The sequence below is a fragment of the Balaenoptera physalus genome, assembly GCF_965194825.1.
Source record: "Balaenoptera physalus genome assembly, chromosome: 6".
NCBI classification, from domain to species: Eukaryota; Metazoa; Chordata; class Mammalia; order Artiodactyla; family Balaenopteridae; genus Balaenoptera; species Balaenoptera physalus.
This window is the reverse complement of record NC_138885.1, coordinates 39,021,411-39,037,479: the sequence shown is the minus strand read 5'-3', so window position 1 is coordinate 39,037,479 and position 16,069 is coordinate 39,021,411. Positions and strand designations below refer to the sequence as shown.

Below are 16,069 nucleotides of genomic sequence, written 5' to 3'. Positions count from 1 at the left end.
ATCTTCCTTAAGGGATTTACAATATAGCTAAGAATATGAAATTAATGAAAGTAGATACCTCTAAACTGCGTATTGTAGAGCACTGATTATTAATGCAATAGACATTCAGTGAGGGCTAATCAGTGGTTGAGAAGGTTGATATTAAAGAGGGTAAGCACTGAGGTAAGCAGAGAGTATGAAGGGTTTCATAAGCAGAAGAGTAAAAGCAGAACATAAAAGAAGGAGAAAAAAATAAATCCTAATTTAAGATTCCTGCATGGTTAGCTAAGCCCAAATGGAGCATCTTCTCAATAAACATGTTCAGTTTGGGGAGGGAAGCACCTTCTGTTCCACTCAACCTCCTGTCCCCACCTCAACAATTCTTATTTTCTTATTTATAAAAATTAGTGTGGTAGAGTTTAGCCAAGAACTAATCATGAAAACACTGAATTGAATCCTAAATATTAACTGCCTTGTTAACCATTTAGAAAATAAAATAAAATAATTGCATATGATGTAGATGTGTCAATTCAAGGGAGGAACTTAAATTTTTAAATATTTCAAAAGTTTTACTATTGATTCTGCCACTAACTTGCCATAATACCTTATTTACTGATCCTCAGTTACTTCATCCAGTATTGAATGACACAATCCTTCAGGTTCCCTCTGCTCTAAAATTCTAAGATTCTACTATACACCTTTCCAAATATTAGACAACCTGGCGTGATTTTTAAAATTCTTATATGAGATGTTGAATGATTGATAGCTTTTGAAATAATACTTACATTTTGGCCCACTTATCTAGTTCTTCTTCCAGATATGTTTTAACCGTTTTTGGTTGAAGCCCAAGAGAATTTCCCAAGAAATAGATGGCTTCTTCATCCTTATTCACTAAAGATAAATCAACTGAAATAGAAGAAAAGGAAAAAAATGCTTCTTCAACTAATTAACATTCTTCCATTTGGCATTGTTAATCCACTACAAACAATGAATGTAATTAACTCCAAGAAAGATGATACATATCTTACAATTCCTCCCAAGGATAACATCAGGTTCTCTGAAAAATAATCTTTTACATTGATATTTTAAAATACAGTTTAAACAGATAGATGCTTTTGTTGATCTGTCATATTTATTATGCTCCACGAGGAAATCTAGATTAACAGCTACTCCCAATCATAAATAGCCAATAGAAAAGAGTTAAAACCAGAATTTTTACAAAACTTATATCAGCCTATCTAGTCATAGCAGAAGGTTACCAGAATTTACACAAGTAATAATCCTGGTGTTATAGATCAGGCAAATTAAAAAAATCTAAATGATTATTTATATATCTGAAGTAGATATATTGAATTTATAGATTTTTGTTCTCTTTGTATGCATATAATATTAATACCTATGTAGGTAAAGATTGTTCTCTATATCTACTTTTTATTCAAATAAATCAGAACTTTAGTGATTTGTTTTATAATTCTTCCTTGATTGCAATAAATGCAATTTCATTAGCAAACCAATCTATATGCTTAAAGTATTTTCTAGAAATGCACAAGTTTATAATTGTGTTCTACTAAGTTTTATCTTAATTCTATGGGAAGAAAGATTAAGCTTCTTACTGAAATTTGAATCATTTGGTAGTATACTTGTCTTTATTTAGACTACTTAAATCTTTGCAGGCTTTTTAAAAGCATACCATCTAATTCAACCTACTTTTATAGATCCTGTGTCACTTTTTCATTGGCATTTCTTAAGTCAGACCCAATCAAAGAGGTGTAAATACTGTTCACACATTTAAATTGGATTAATTAACAGTTCTTTGTCGATCTAGAGAACAAATATTGAAGGATTTTATTTAGAATCCAGAGGTTTTAATTGGTGTACCATGGCTCAAATTTCAATTAAGCATTCAAATAAGTAGTTTAAAGACTAAACATGTGCTGTGTTTGTCAGCCCTATCAACAACCCAGGAAGAGGAGGCAACCACCCAGATCTCTGCTCCCATTTTTTTTTTTGTCTTGTTCTTTCATTGGTGACACTTTTACAGATAAATAAGTATTGGGTTACTTTTACTTAGAAAGTCATTTTTAAAAGGTGTTTGGTGTGAAAAAAAAGCAGAATTGTAAACTGAATTATCTCATCTCATGCCTCCCCAAAGTGTGGTTCCCCATCTTCAACTATTTTCCTTTTACTTGGTTGAGTTTTGTTTTGCTTTTTTGGTTTTTTTTTTTTTTGTCTCAAAGCATATCAAATGGCACCATGTGAGCATTCAGTTGGCATTATGTAAAGAGGTAGAATAGAGTATCAAGAAAGTGCTTTGGTAATTACCCACAAGAATGAAGAGATAACACACCACTCTCCAACCTAATGCCATCAGATCTTTACAACATGAAAGACAAACAGGACTTTAAGCTGTGGGGGCCTAGGCTTCTCTTCTCTGAAGAATGGTAAGAAAATTTCATATTAAAAGTTGGTACTCTTGGCAGTCATGGGGTTCAGGACATGCTACCTCAAAATATGGCGCCTTGGACTTCCCTGGTGGCACAGGGGTTAAGAATCTGCCTGCCAATGCAGGGGACATGGACCCTGGTCCAGGAAGATCCCATATGCCGCAGAGTAATTAAGCCCGTGTGCCACAACTACTGAGCCTGTGCTCTAGAGCCCACAAGCCACAACTAGTGAGCCTGTGTGACACAACTACTGAAGCCCGTGCACCTAGAGCCCATGCTCTGCAACAAGAGAAGCCACCGCAATGAGAAGCCTGCGCACCACAATGAAGAGTAGCCCCTGCTCAATGCAACTAGAGAAAGCCTGCGCGCAGCAACGAAGACCCAATGCAGCCAAAAATAAATAAACTAATTTTTTTAAAAAGTATTTTAAAAAAATATGGCACCTTGGCATATTGGATGTTTTAAGCTGAAGGAATGTGAGAAATGGCTAGTGTAGGAAGAACTTTCTGACCTTCACCTAACCAAGTCATAAGATGCTCACATCATAAGCTTCCAGCACACCCTGGGAGAAGATGTGACTAGTATCCATATCAAATCCAGTTCTCCCACCAAAAGCATTGGGCACACACAGTCTGCATAGAGATGCTCCCACCTAAGAACATCCCTTCAAGACCACAATAGGTAACTGTTTCATGTAAATTCATAGAGGCAAAGTTAAGTGAACTGAAAATTCAGAAGAACTACCCTCAATTGAAAGAACAAAAGAAAGCCATTGAAAAAATTAATAAAACATAAATAAACAATTTACCAAAGAATTCAAAACATTGATAATAAAAATGTTAACTGAATTAGAAAAAAATAATTGATCTAAACACTGATATTTTAACAAGGAACTAGAAAATATAAAAAAGACCCAATCAAAAATAAGTAATTCAGTAGCTAAAATAAACACATTAGAAGGAATGAATAACAGACTAAGTGATACAGAAGAATGCAAAAGTGATCTGAAAGATACACTAATGGAAATCACCCAGTCAGAACAGCAGAAAGAAAAGTAAATTTTTTAAAATGTGAAAGAAATTTAAGAGATATCTAGGATAACATTAAGCATTCCAATATTCACATTATAGGGATTTTAGAAGACAGAGCGAGAAGGGGATCAAAAATGTATTTGAAGAAATTATAGGGATTGGTTCAAGATGGCAGAGTAGAAGGACGTGCTATCACTCCCTCTTACAAGAACACCAGAATCACAACTAACTGCTGAACAGTCATCGACAAGGAAGACATGGGAACTCACCAAAAAAGATATCCCACATCCAAACCAAAGGAGAAGCCAAAATGAGACAGTAGGAGGGGCACAATCATGATAAAATCAAATCCCATAACTGCTGGGTGGGTGACTCACAAACTGGAGAACACTTATACCACAGAAGTCCACCCACTGGAGTGAAGGTTCTGAGCCCCACGTCAGGCTTCCCAATCTGGGGGTCTGGCAACAGAAGGAGGAATTCCTAGAGAATCAGACTGTGAAGGCTAGTGGGATTTGATTGCAGGACTTTGACAGGACTGGGGGAAGCAGAGACTCCACTCTTGGAGGGCACACACAAAGTGTGCTCAGCGGGACCCAGGGGAAGGAGCAGTGACCACATAGGAGACTGAACTAGACCTACCTGCTAGTGTTGGAGGGTCAGCTGCAGAGGCAGGGGGTGGCTGTGTGTTGCCATGAGGACAAGGACACTGGCAGCAGAAGGCCTGGAAAGTAATCCTTGGTGTGAGCCCTCCCAGAGTCTTCCATTAGCCCCACCAAAGAGCCCGGATAGGCTCCAGTGTTGGGTCGCCTCAGGCCAAACAACCAACAGGGAGGGAACTCAGCCCCACCCATCAGCAGACAAGTGGACTAAAGTTTTACTGAGCTCTGCCCACCAAAGCAACAACCAGCTCTACCCACCATCAGTCCCTCCCATCAAGAAACTTGCACAAGCCTCTTAGATAGCCTCATCCACCAGAGGGCAGAGAGCAGAATCAAGAAGGACTACAATCCTGCAGCCTGTGGAACAAAAACCACATTCACAGAAAGATAGACAAGATGAAAAGGCAGAGGGCTATGTACCAGATGAAGGAACAAGATAAAACTGCAGAAAAATAACTAAATGAAGTGGAGATAGATAGGCAACCTTCCAGAAAAAGAATTCAGAATAACGAGAGTGAAGATGATCCAGGACCTCGGAAAAAGAATGGAGGCAAAGATCCAGAAGATGCAAGAAATGTTTAACAAAGACCTAGAAAAATTAAAGAACAAACAAACAGAGATGAACAACACAATAACTTAAATGAAAACTACACTAGAAGGAATCAATAGCAGAATAACAGAGGCAGAAGAACAGATAAGTGACCTGGAAGACAGAATGGTGGAATTCACTGCTGCGGAACAGACCAAAAAAAAAGAATGAAAAGAAATGAAGACAGCCTAAGAGACCTCTGGGACAACATTAAACGCAACAACATTCACATTATAGGCGTCCCAGAAGGAGAAGAGAGAGAGAAAGGACCAGAGAAAATATTTGAAGAGATTATAGACGAAAACTTGCCTAACATGGGAAAGGAAATAGCCACCCAAGTCCAGGAAACGCAGAGAGTCCCATACAGGATAAACCCAAGTAGAAACATGCCAAGACACATAGTAATCAACTTGGCAAAAATTAAAGACAAAGAAACATTATTGAAAGCAACAAGGGAAAAACGACAAATAACATACAAGGGAACTCCCATAAGGTTAACAGCTGATTTCTCAGCAGAAAGTCTACAAGCAAGAAGGGAGTGGCATGATATACTTAAAGTGATGAAAGGAAAGAACCTACAACCAAGATTACTCTGCCCGGCAAGGATCTCATTCAAATTCGATGGAGAAATCAAAAGCTTTACAGACAATCAAAAGCTAAGAGAATTCAGCACCACCAAACCAGCTCTACAACAAATGCTAAAGGAACTTCTCTAAGTGGGAAACACAAGAGAAGAAAAGGACCTACAATAACAAACCCAAAACAATTAAGAAAATGGTCATAAGAACATACATATCGATAACTACCTTAAACGTGAATGGATTAAATGTTCCAACCAAAAGACACAGGCTTGCTGAATGGATACAAAAACAAGACCCATATATATGCTGTCTACAAGAGACCCACTTCAGACCTAGGGACACATTCAGACTGAAAGTGAAGGGATGGAAAAAGATACTCCATGCAAATGGAAATCAAAAGAAAGCTGGAGTAGCAATACTCATATCAGAAAAATAGAGTTTAAAATAAAGAATGTTACAAGAGACAAGGAAGGACAGTACATAATGATCAAGGGATCAGTCCAAGAACAAGATATAACAATTATAAATATATATGCACCCAACATAGGAGCACCTCAATACATAAGGCAACTGCTAACAGCTATAAAAGAGGAAATCTACAGTAACACAATAATAGTGGGGGACTTTAACACCTCACTTACACCAATGGACAGATCATCCAAACAGAAAATTAATAAGGAAACACAAGCTTTAAATGACACAATAGACCAGATAGATTTAACTGATATTTATAGGACATTCCATCCAAAAACAGCAGATACACTTTCTTCTCAAGTGTGCATGGAACATTCTCCAGGATAGATCACCTCTTGGGTCACAAATCAAGCCACAGTAAATTTAAGAAAATTGAAATCATATCAAGCATCTTTTCTGACCACAATGCTATGAGATTAGAAATGAATTACAGGGAAAAAAACGTTAAAAACTCAAACACATGTAGGCTAAACAATACGTTACTAAATAACCAAGAGATCACTGAAGAAATCAAAGAGGAAATCAAAAAATACCTAGAGACAAATGACAATGAAAACACGAGGATCCAAAACCTGTGACATGCGGCCAAAGCATTTCTAAGAGGGAAGTTTATAGCTATGCAAGCCTACCTCAAGAAACAAGAAAAATCCCAAATAAACAATCTAACATTACACCTAAAGTAACTAGAGGAAAAAGAACAAACAAAACCCAAAGTTAGCAGAAGGAAAGAAATCATAAAGGTCAGAGCAGAAATAAATGAAACAACGAAAACAATAGCAAAGATCAATAAAACTAAAAGCTGGTTCTTTGAGAAGATAAACAAAATTGATAAACCATTAGCCAGACTCATCAAGAAAAAGAGGGAGAAGACTCCAATCAATAAAATTAGAAATGAAAAAGGAGAAATCACAACTGACACTGCAGAAATCCAAAGGATTATAAGAGATTACTACAAGCAGCTCTATGCCAATAAAATGGGCAACCTGGAAGAAATGGACAAATTCTTAGAAAGGTATAACCTTCCAAGAATGAACCAGGAAGAAATAGAAGATATGAACAGACCAATCACAAGTAATGAAATTGAAACTGTGATTAAAAATCTTCCAACAAACAAAAGTCCAGGACCAGATGGCTTCACAGGTGAATTCTATCAAACATTTAGAGAAGAGCTAACACCCATCCTTCTCAAAATCTTCCAAAAAATTGCAGAGGAAGGAACATTCCCAAACTCATTCTGTGAGGCCACCATCTCCCTGATACCAAAACCAGAAAAAGGTACTACAAAAAAGGAAATTACAAACCAATATCACTGATGAATATAGATGCAAAAATCCTCAACAAAATACTAGCAAACAGAATCCAACAACACATTAAAAGGATCATACACCATGATCAAGTGGGAGTTATCCCAGGGATGCAAGTATTCTTCAATATATGCAAATCAATCAATGTGATACACTATATTAACAAATTGAAGAAGAAAACCATATGATCATCTCAATAGATGCAGAAAAAGCTTTTGACAAAATTCAACACCCATTTATGATAAAAACTCTCCAGAAAGTGGGCATAGAGAGAACCTACCTCAACATAATAAAGGCCATATATAACAAACCCACAGCAAGCATCATTCTCAATGGTGAAAAACTGAAAACATTTCCTCTAAGATCAGGAACAAGGCAAGGATGTCCACTCTCACCACTATTATTCAACATAGTTTTGGAAGTCCCAGCCATGGCAATCAGAGAAGAAAAAGAAATAAAAGGAATACAAATTGGAAAAGAAGAAGTAAAACTGTCACTGTTTGCAGATGACAGGATACTATACATAGAGAATCCTAAAGATGCCACCAGAAAACTACCAGAGCTAATCAATGAATTTGGTAAAGTTGCAGGATACAAAATTAATGCACAGAAATCTCTTGCATTCCTATACACTAGTGATGAAAAATCTGAAAGAGAAATTATGGAAACACTCCCATTTACCATTGCCACAAAAAGAATAAAATACCTAGGAATAAACCTACCTAAGGAGACAAAAGACCTGTATGCAGAAAACTATAAGACACTGTTGAAAGAAATTAAGGATGATACTAACAGTTGGAGAGATATTCCACATTCTTGGATTGGAAGAATCAATATTGTGAAAATGACTATACTACCCAAAGCAATCTACAGATTCAGTGCAATCCCTATCAAATTACCAATGGCATTTTTTAGAGAACTAGAACAAAAAATCTTAAAATTTGTATGGAGACACAGAAGACCCCGAGTAGCCAAAGCATTCTTGAGGGAAAACAATGGAGCTGGAGGAATCAGACTACCTGACTTCCGACTATACTACAAAGCTACAGTAATCAAGACAATATGGTACTCCACAAAGACAGAAATATAGATCAATGGAACAGGATAGAAAACCCAGAGATAAACCCACACATCTATGGTCAACTAATCTATGACAAAGGAGGCAAGGATGTACAATGGAGAAAAGACAGTCTCTTCAATAAGTGGTGCTTGGAAAACTGGACAGCAACATGTAAAAGAATGAAATTAGAACACTCCCTAACACCATACACAAAAATAAACTCAAAATGGATTAAAGACCTAAATGTAAGACCGGACACTATAAAACCCTAGAGGAAAACATAGGAAGGCATTCTCTGACATAAATCACAGCAAGATCTTTTTTGATCCATCTCCTACAGTAATGGAAATAAAAACAAAAATAAACAAATGGAGCCTAATGAAACTTAAAAGCTTTTGCAAAGCAAACTACAAACAAGATGAAAAGACAACCCTCAGAATGGGAGAAAATATTTGCAAACGAATCAACGGACAAAGGATTAATCTCCAAAATATATGAACACCTCATGCAGCTCAATATTAAAAAAACAAACAACCCAATCCAAAAATGGGCAGAAGACCTAAATAGACATTTCTCCAAAGAGGACATACAGATGGCCAAGAAGTAGATGAAAAGCTGCTCAGCATCACTAATTATTAGAGAAATGCAAATCAAAACTACTATGAGGTATCACCTCACACCAGTTAGAATGGGCATCATCAGAAAATCTACAAACAACAAATGCTGGAGAGGGTGTGGAGAAAAGGGAATCCTCTTGCACTGTTGGCGGGAATGTAAATTGATACAGCCACTATGGAGAACAGTATGGAGGCTTCTAAAAAAACTAAAAATAGAACTACCATATGACCCAGCAATCCCACTACTGGGCATATACCCAGAGAAAACCATAATTCAAAAAGACACATACACCCCAATGTTCATTGCTGCACTATTTACAATAGCCAGGTCATGGAAGCAACCTAAATGCCCATCAACGGATGAATGGATAAAGATGTGGTACATATATGCAACGGAATATTATTCAGCCATAAAAAGGAACGAAATTGGGTTATTTGTAGACATGTGGATGAATCTAGAGACTGTCATACAGAGTGAAGTAAGTCAGAAAGAGAAAAACAAATATTGTAAAATTAATGCATATATGTGGAACCTAGAAAAATGGTACAGATGAACCAGTTCGCAGGGCAGAAATAGAGACACAGATATAGAGAACAAATGTTTGGACACCAAGGGCGGAAAGCAGCGGTGGGTGGGGGTGGTGGTGTGATGAATTGGGTGATTGGGATTGACATGTATACACTGATAGGTATAAAATGGATGACTAATAAGAACCTGCTGTATAAAAAAATAAAATTCAAAAAAAAATTATGAGTGAGAACTTCTATGGGTTGCAGCAAAAGCAGTTCTAAGTGGGATGTTTATAGTGATACAGGCCTTCTTCAAGAAATAAGAAAAATCTCAAATAACCTAAACTACCACCTAAAATAATTAGAAAAAGAAGAATAAAGCCCAACGTCAGCAAAAGAAAGGAAATAATAAAGATCAGAGAGGAAATAAATAAAATACAGATCAAAAAAAACAATAGAGAAGATCAATGAAACCTAGAGCTTGTTCTTTGAAAAGATAAACAAAATTGATAAACCTTTAGCCAGGCTTACCAAGAAGAAAAGAGAGAAGACCCAAATAAACAAAATAAGAAATTAAAGAGGATATATAACAACCAGTACCACAGAGATACAAAAACTCATGAGAAGAGTATGAACAGTTATATGCCAACAAATTGGACAACCTAGAAGAAATGGACTAATTTCTAGAAACATACAACCTGCCAAGACTGACTCAAGAATAAATAGACAACTTGAAGAGACCAATCACTATCAGTGAAATTGAGTTTGTAATAAAAAACAAAACAAACAAACAAAAACTCCCAGCAAACAAAAGTCCAGGACCGGATGGCTTCACAAGGGAATTCTATCAAACATATAAAGAAGAACTAATACCTATCCTTCTCAAACTATTTCAAAAAAATGAACACCCCCAAATTCATTCTGTGAGGCCACAGTTACCCTGAGATAAAAACTAAACAAAACCACTACAAAGAAAGAAAATTATAGGCCAAAATCTTTGGTGACTATAGATGCAAAAGCCCTCAACAAAATATTAGCAAACTGAACCCAACAATATATAAAAAGGATCATATACCATGACCAAGTTGGATTTATTCCATGGTCACAGGGATGGTTCAGCACTTACAAATCAATTAGTGTGATGCAACACATTAACAATAGGAAGGATAAAAATCACCTGATCATCTCAGTAGACACAGCAAAAACTTTTGACAAAATTCAACATCCGTTCATAATAAAAACTCTCATCAAAGTGGATATAGAGGACCATATCTCAACATAGTAAAGTCCATTTACGACAGACCCATGGCCAACCTCATAATCAATACTGAGAAGCTGAAAGCCTTTCCTCTAAATTCAGGAACAAGAAAAGGATGTCCATTCTCACCACTTCTATTAAACATAGCATTGAAAATTCTAGCCACAGCAATCTGACATGAAAAAGAAAGAAATCACAATCAAATTAGAAAGGAAGAGAGAAAATTGTCACTATTTGTAGATGACATGATACTTTATATATTCTTTGTGTGTTCCCTGAGTGTCTGGAGTTGTTCTGCATTTGTGCCAAGAGAAGCTCCTTGGCTAGGATGTCCATTATTTGCTGGACCTCAGGGTCAGTCATGACTCATTGGTTCCCATCTTTAAATTGTCAATTGTCATGTCAGTTCTTGACTGTCACACTGATCATTGCTGATAATTATCTCCTGCTTCCTATAGCTTGAGTCCGAGTCTAGAGTCTTCTGGAATAACTCCATGAGAATGGATGGGCTCCAGGTTAGAACTTATTTCCTATTCATTCAATGCCAGTGGTCTGACTGTTACACAACTTCAACATCTTGTGGGGTCTATTGGGCAGCTTGTTTAATATTTCCATGTTCATGGCCTGGGGAGAGTTCCCTTTCTGAAAACATTCATTGCATTTATTCTTTCTTCCAAAGTCAAGTCAGGTTTGACCTAAACCAGTCATTCTTGTTCTTCAGGATATTTTCTGTCTGTTTACAATTTTTTAGAATATTGAGGATTTAGTGTTCTGCCAGAATATGTATTTTAGAAATGATGCATTCATATTACTTTTCTTTGAAGTAGGAGATGTCGATTTGGGCATAAGCTTTTATAATTTCTCAGTAGTCCTCTTGCATATCTCCCCATTGGTCTCCAGATATCCCCTTTTTATAAGTCATATTGTATTAAGACCCATCTTATTGAGTTCATTTTAATCTGATTACATCTACACACTCCATCTCCAAATAAGGTTACTTTCTGTGGTACTAGTGGTTAGGACATTTAAATTTTTAGGGGACACAATTCAACCTATAACATCCTCCTTAAAGGTTCACTTGACTTTAAATGGTCTAAGAACTGAAGAGTTTCAGCTTTCTACAAACAGGCCTCACCTCATTTGTCTGGAAGTCTCATCTCTTGACAAAGGTTGTGCTATGATTGCTCTAGAGTTCATGATTCTGGAAACTCATTTGTTTGCTTCTTAGTAATTTCAATGCATCAAAAATGTCCATCACTCTGGACCTTATTTGCTTATTCTTTTAGTTCATTTATATGTTTTTAAATCTAACCCAGAAACCAGTTTCATTTTTGCTTCTTAAATATGAATAAAAATTTCAACATCACTTCAGATTCAAAGGTTTTCCCCATCCCCAGCTCAGGGTTGATCTAATTCAGAAAATTATAGTTTGGAACAGAGGAATATGTGTATTGTAGTTTGTTCTTCTTGTTCCTCACTGCTGCTGCTTTTAATTCCTTCAATGAAGTGAGAAAATAAAGATAAGAAAACTGTAATCTGGCTTTAGTGCCTTTATATTAGTAGATCTTTCCTTTATGGGTTACGTTTTAGTACTTTTTTCTTTAGCAATCCCTCCTCATTGGAGACTTCCCACATCCAGTTGCCTAAAGTAGTGAATGCATACTTCTGCTGATGTCTTTTGATCCTATCCATTACCACTGCCTGCCACCTCTTACAGTATATTTCTAGACCCTTTCTGCTGTAGTTAAAATAACCCAACGAGTAGCCCTCTCAGGTCAGGTGCTTTTGGAGTGATTTAAATTCTGCTACATTTCACTAGGTTCAGGTAACTGAAAGGAAACGTGCCCCCTTAATATATTAATTATTGGCATGCTAATGAAGCTATTTTAAATTTTGAGTTGTAAGTATTTTAGAGTCTTTGAGTAGAGTTTTATGTCTTCAACATATATAAATTTCCTACTCTAATGCTTTCCACAAAAAGAGCACTCAGTGTGTTTGGAGCATCCAACTAGTATTATCAAAGTTGGCCAAACATGATCCTAATTGCAAATATGTTGTTAGATACCAGTACCAGATAGTCTTCTGTTTTTGAGAGAGATAAACAATCATTTTAAAATTATAAATATGTGGGTATAATACTTTTTAAACTAGTTATGATAATCTATTCATGAATGTTAATTTTTAAAAATAATATATATATCCTCATGATCTTTATATATTTCATTTGAATTTATGTACTAGTCCATCACATCAGGAGCTTTAAAAAAATATGGTACCTGGGCTTGACTCAGAGATTACAATTTAATTGGTCTGGGGAATTCCCAGTGGTCCAGTGGTTAAGACTCCACGTTTCCACTGCAGGGGGCATGGGTTCAGTCCCTAGTTGGGGAACTAAGATCCTGCAAGCTGCGTGCTGCGGCCAAAAAAAATTGGTCTGGTGTGAGATGTAGGTATAGGCATGTTATTAAAATTTGTCCAACTAATTCCTTATGTAGTTATTTCAGAAGGTCTGGGACTAATCTTCTTATTCAAAACAAAATAAAACAAAACAAAGCAAAACAAAAGCATGTGGCTTCCAAGTGAAACTGAGGGTAGTTATCAGTTAGATCCATTAAGTGATAACTTGGTTAATGAATAATAAGCTGCAATCTGCCTTCACTGATTAAGCTGGCTGTTATTGTTTTTTACAAACATTTGCATATCCTCTAAGCAGCATGTAACCTAAACAATAAGATGTTTGCCCAAGTCATTTTTTCAGGAACTTGGAGTCAACTCAGTCCAGTTTGAGCTCAAACCAGTTAAGACTGGTTGAGACCACTGACCACTGGGCATGCGCCAGCATCTGATGGTGAGCTTTTGACGTCAGAGGGCCAAAAAGTCGACCCTCAGAACATCTGAGGTCACCATTTTGTGAACATGTGTCCCATGAAGAAGCGTATAGCTCAGTTGTGCTGCCACAGAATAACAATTACCTCACCTTTTTCTTATCTCCAGTCACCTTTCTCCACGACCCCCATGCCCCAGACTACCCTGCTTCTTTATCCCATAAATATCTAAAGCCCTTCACCTCCAGGGAGGAGGATTTGAGATTTGTTTTCCTGTCTCCTTGCTTGACTGCCTTATGAATAACCCTTTTCTTGCTGCAAATCTCAGCATCTCAGTGTTTGTCTTGCTGCAGATGTACCTGGTTTGGTAACGCAAGCATAAAAATGATATTTTACACTCAGTCTTCCTTGCAGAGAGATGGGGTCATGGCGTGGTGGGCAGGTGGATATGTAATAAGCCTACTCCTGGGAACCTTCTTCAAGGGAGAGCACAGACACACTCTTCTTTGACCCTACCTGCTTCTACTGCTTGAAACACAGTTACCAACTTCTTGGACTCTGAGGTGAAGGCCGCAAAGGGCAGAGCAACAAGGAAAAAAAAACAAACCTGGGTTCTCTTTAAATAAACAGTTTCCAAATAAGTTATTTAAGTAACTAGTTACCACTAGTTACTTAAATCAGAAAGTCTGGCTCACACTATGTTTCTCCTACTTAATAGTTTATTCAATGGCTAATGATTCAGGCTTATTCAATGAGTCTTCCAAACATTTCTTGAGTCTCTTCCCTTTTTTCCCCTCCAATGCATTTACTTCGATTTTCACAATCCCTTTTGGATTTCTGCAAAGATATTCTAAATCATTTCTTTAATTCTATTTTCACCCTCTTCAGTATGATTCTACACTGTTGATGAAATGATATCCATAACATGAATATACTATTTTGTTCTCACAAGCTCTTTTTTCACAGCTATGTATAAACTCAGCATAAATTCCAAACACTACAAAGTATTAATAGTTAAAATTTTTTTTCGAATTATTTAGTTTATTGCCAGTTACCCACACCCACCTATTTTCTATTTACGCTATTATAGCGATTACCCTCTTATCCTATTTACCCTATTGTATATATACTATTTACTGTTTACCCACACCCACCTATTTACATAGTATCTTTTGATCATGTCTGTAGCTTTGCTTTCTCTTGCTTGTGTCTTTGCACATGCTCTTCTCTCTGAGGGATAAGATCTTATTGGCTGCCTCCCCCACTAGGGTCTGCCTAGATGACACCCACTCAGACATAGAGAAATCAGACAGTCCCTACTCTCAGGGAGCAGATAGAGTAATACAAAAGAAAAGAGAAGGATACAAATAAGTCCGTTAAATTACAGAACACAACTGCCATGAGAAGTTCAAAATGTCTAGAAAATTTAGCTTTTAAGTAAGAAATACTCCATTGTTTTTCTTATGGATATTATTTAAGTCATTATTAAAATCACAGTCATAAATAGATGTCTTTTATAGCTGGATAAAGCCTTTATTTAACACAGCATTAGCTATCATTAAATAAAGGATTCCAGTTTATGTTGAAAAGCACACTTTCCTTTATTTCGTTTACTGATACCTCATACTTGTCACTGTCTTCTGAGACTAACAGTAGTTGAACTGAAGAGGCTCTGTTATGTTATATAGAATCCCTGGATACAAACTCAAGCATGATAGTTTTCTATGTCAGCTTTATCTAACCAAGGCTAAATATCACGGAGTCAGAATAATAGTAGATCTTGTTTGGATAGCTTAAATTTAACTTACTAAAGACGGTTGGCAGGGCAAACTTAAAGAGCCACCAGGCTTGTCTTCACCTCTGTATCCTTAAGGCTCACTTTCACACTTTATTCTTATCTCTGCTCAGGTGTCATCTCATCAGTGTTTCCCTCGAAGACCACCCTGAGTAAAATGACACTCCTCCCACCCTCCCGGCCCTTATAACACTTAGCACACTACCAGATAGAGTACACATTACATTGTTTGTAATTTTGTTTATTATCTGTTTCCTCATACTTGAATAAAAGTTCAGGAAAGTGACAACTTTGCTCTTTAGTTCACGATAAATTGTTTTGAGAATAATGTTTGGAACAGATTAAGTGCTTAATAAATATTTGTTGAAAGGATGAACCTTCAGAGAGTAAGGAACTCCTAGAGTGAGAATAATGAGAATAGAAGTTAATTAATCCAACTATCTATGACACCATCCGAAGAGACCAAGTACAGATGACTGGGCTCTCCTCAGAGTCTCTGATTTAGTAATTCTGGGGCGGTACCCAAGAAATTGATAGTTCTGGTAAATTCCCTGGTGATCCTCATGTGCTGGTCAGGAGACCACACACTTTGACAATAACTAATTTAGAAAAACTCCTGGGGTTAATGAAGTAAATTTTTGTATCATTCAAAACTGTATTTTTTTAACAAATGAATTGTTTAAATTTTTATTGAATCAATTCATCTTCTTTCCCCTTATATTTCTTTAAGAATCAGCAATAACTTAACCAAGGTTGTGATTTTTAAGTTATTTTCTATTTATACAAATGTGATACCTATAATCAGGATACTAGAGTCAACTCTTAAGTATAATAAAGTGATTATATGTACATTACTATCTTTATCTGGGTTCTGATTAAATTACCTCAAAGCTTAGTAGAAGAGTCCTGTGTTGATCTGGTATTAAAATCAGACCACAGT

General features: G+C 36.5%; 1 protein-coding gene across 1 annotated transcript in view; it reads right to left on the bottom strand.

Moving 5' to 3' along the window:
- KYNU (kynureninase) overlaps positions 1-16,069 on the bottom strand; it is a 106,378-nt gene that overhangs the window by 79,866 nt on the left and 10,443 nt on the right. Inside the window, 1 exon segment of the mRNA XM_082465092.1 lies at positions 765-885. Coding sequence (XP_082321218.1) covers positions 765-885 — 121 coding nt within the window.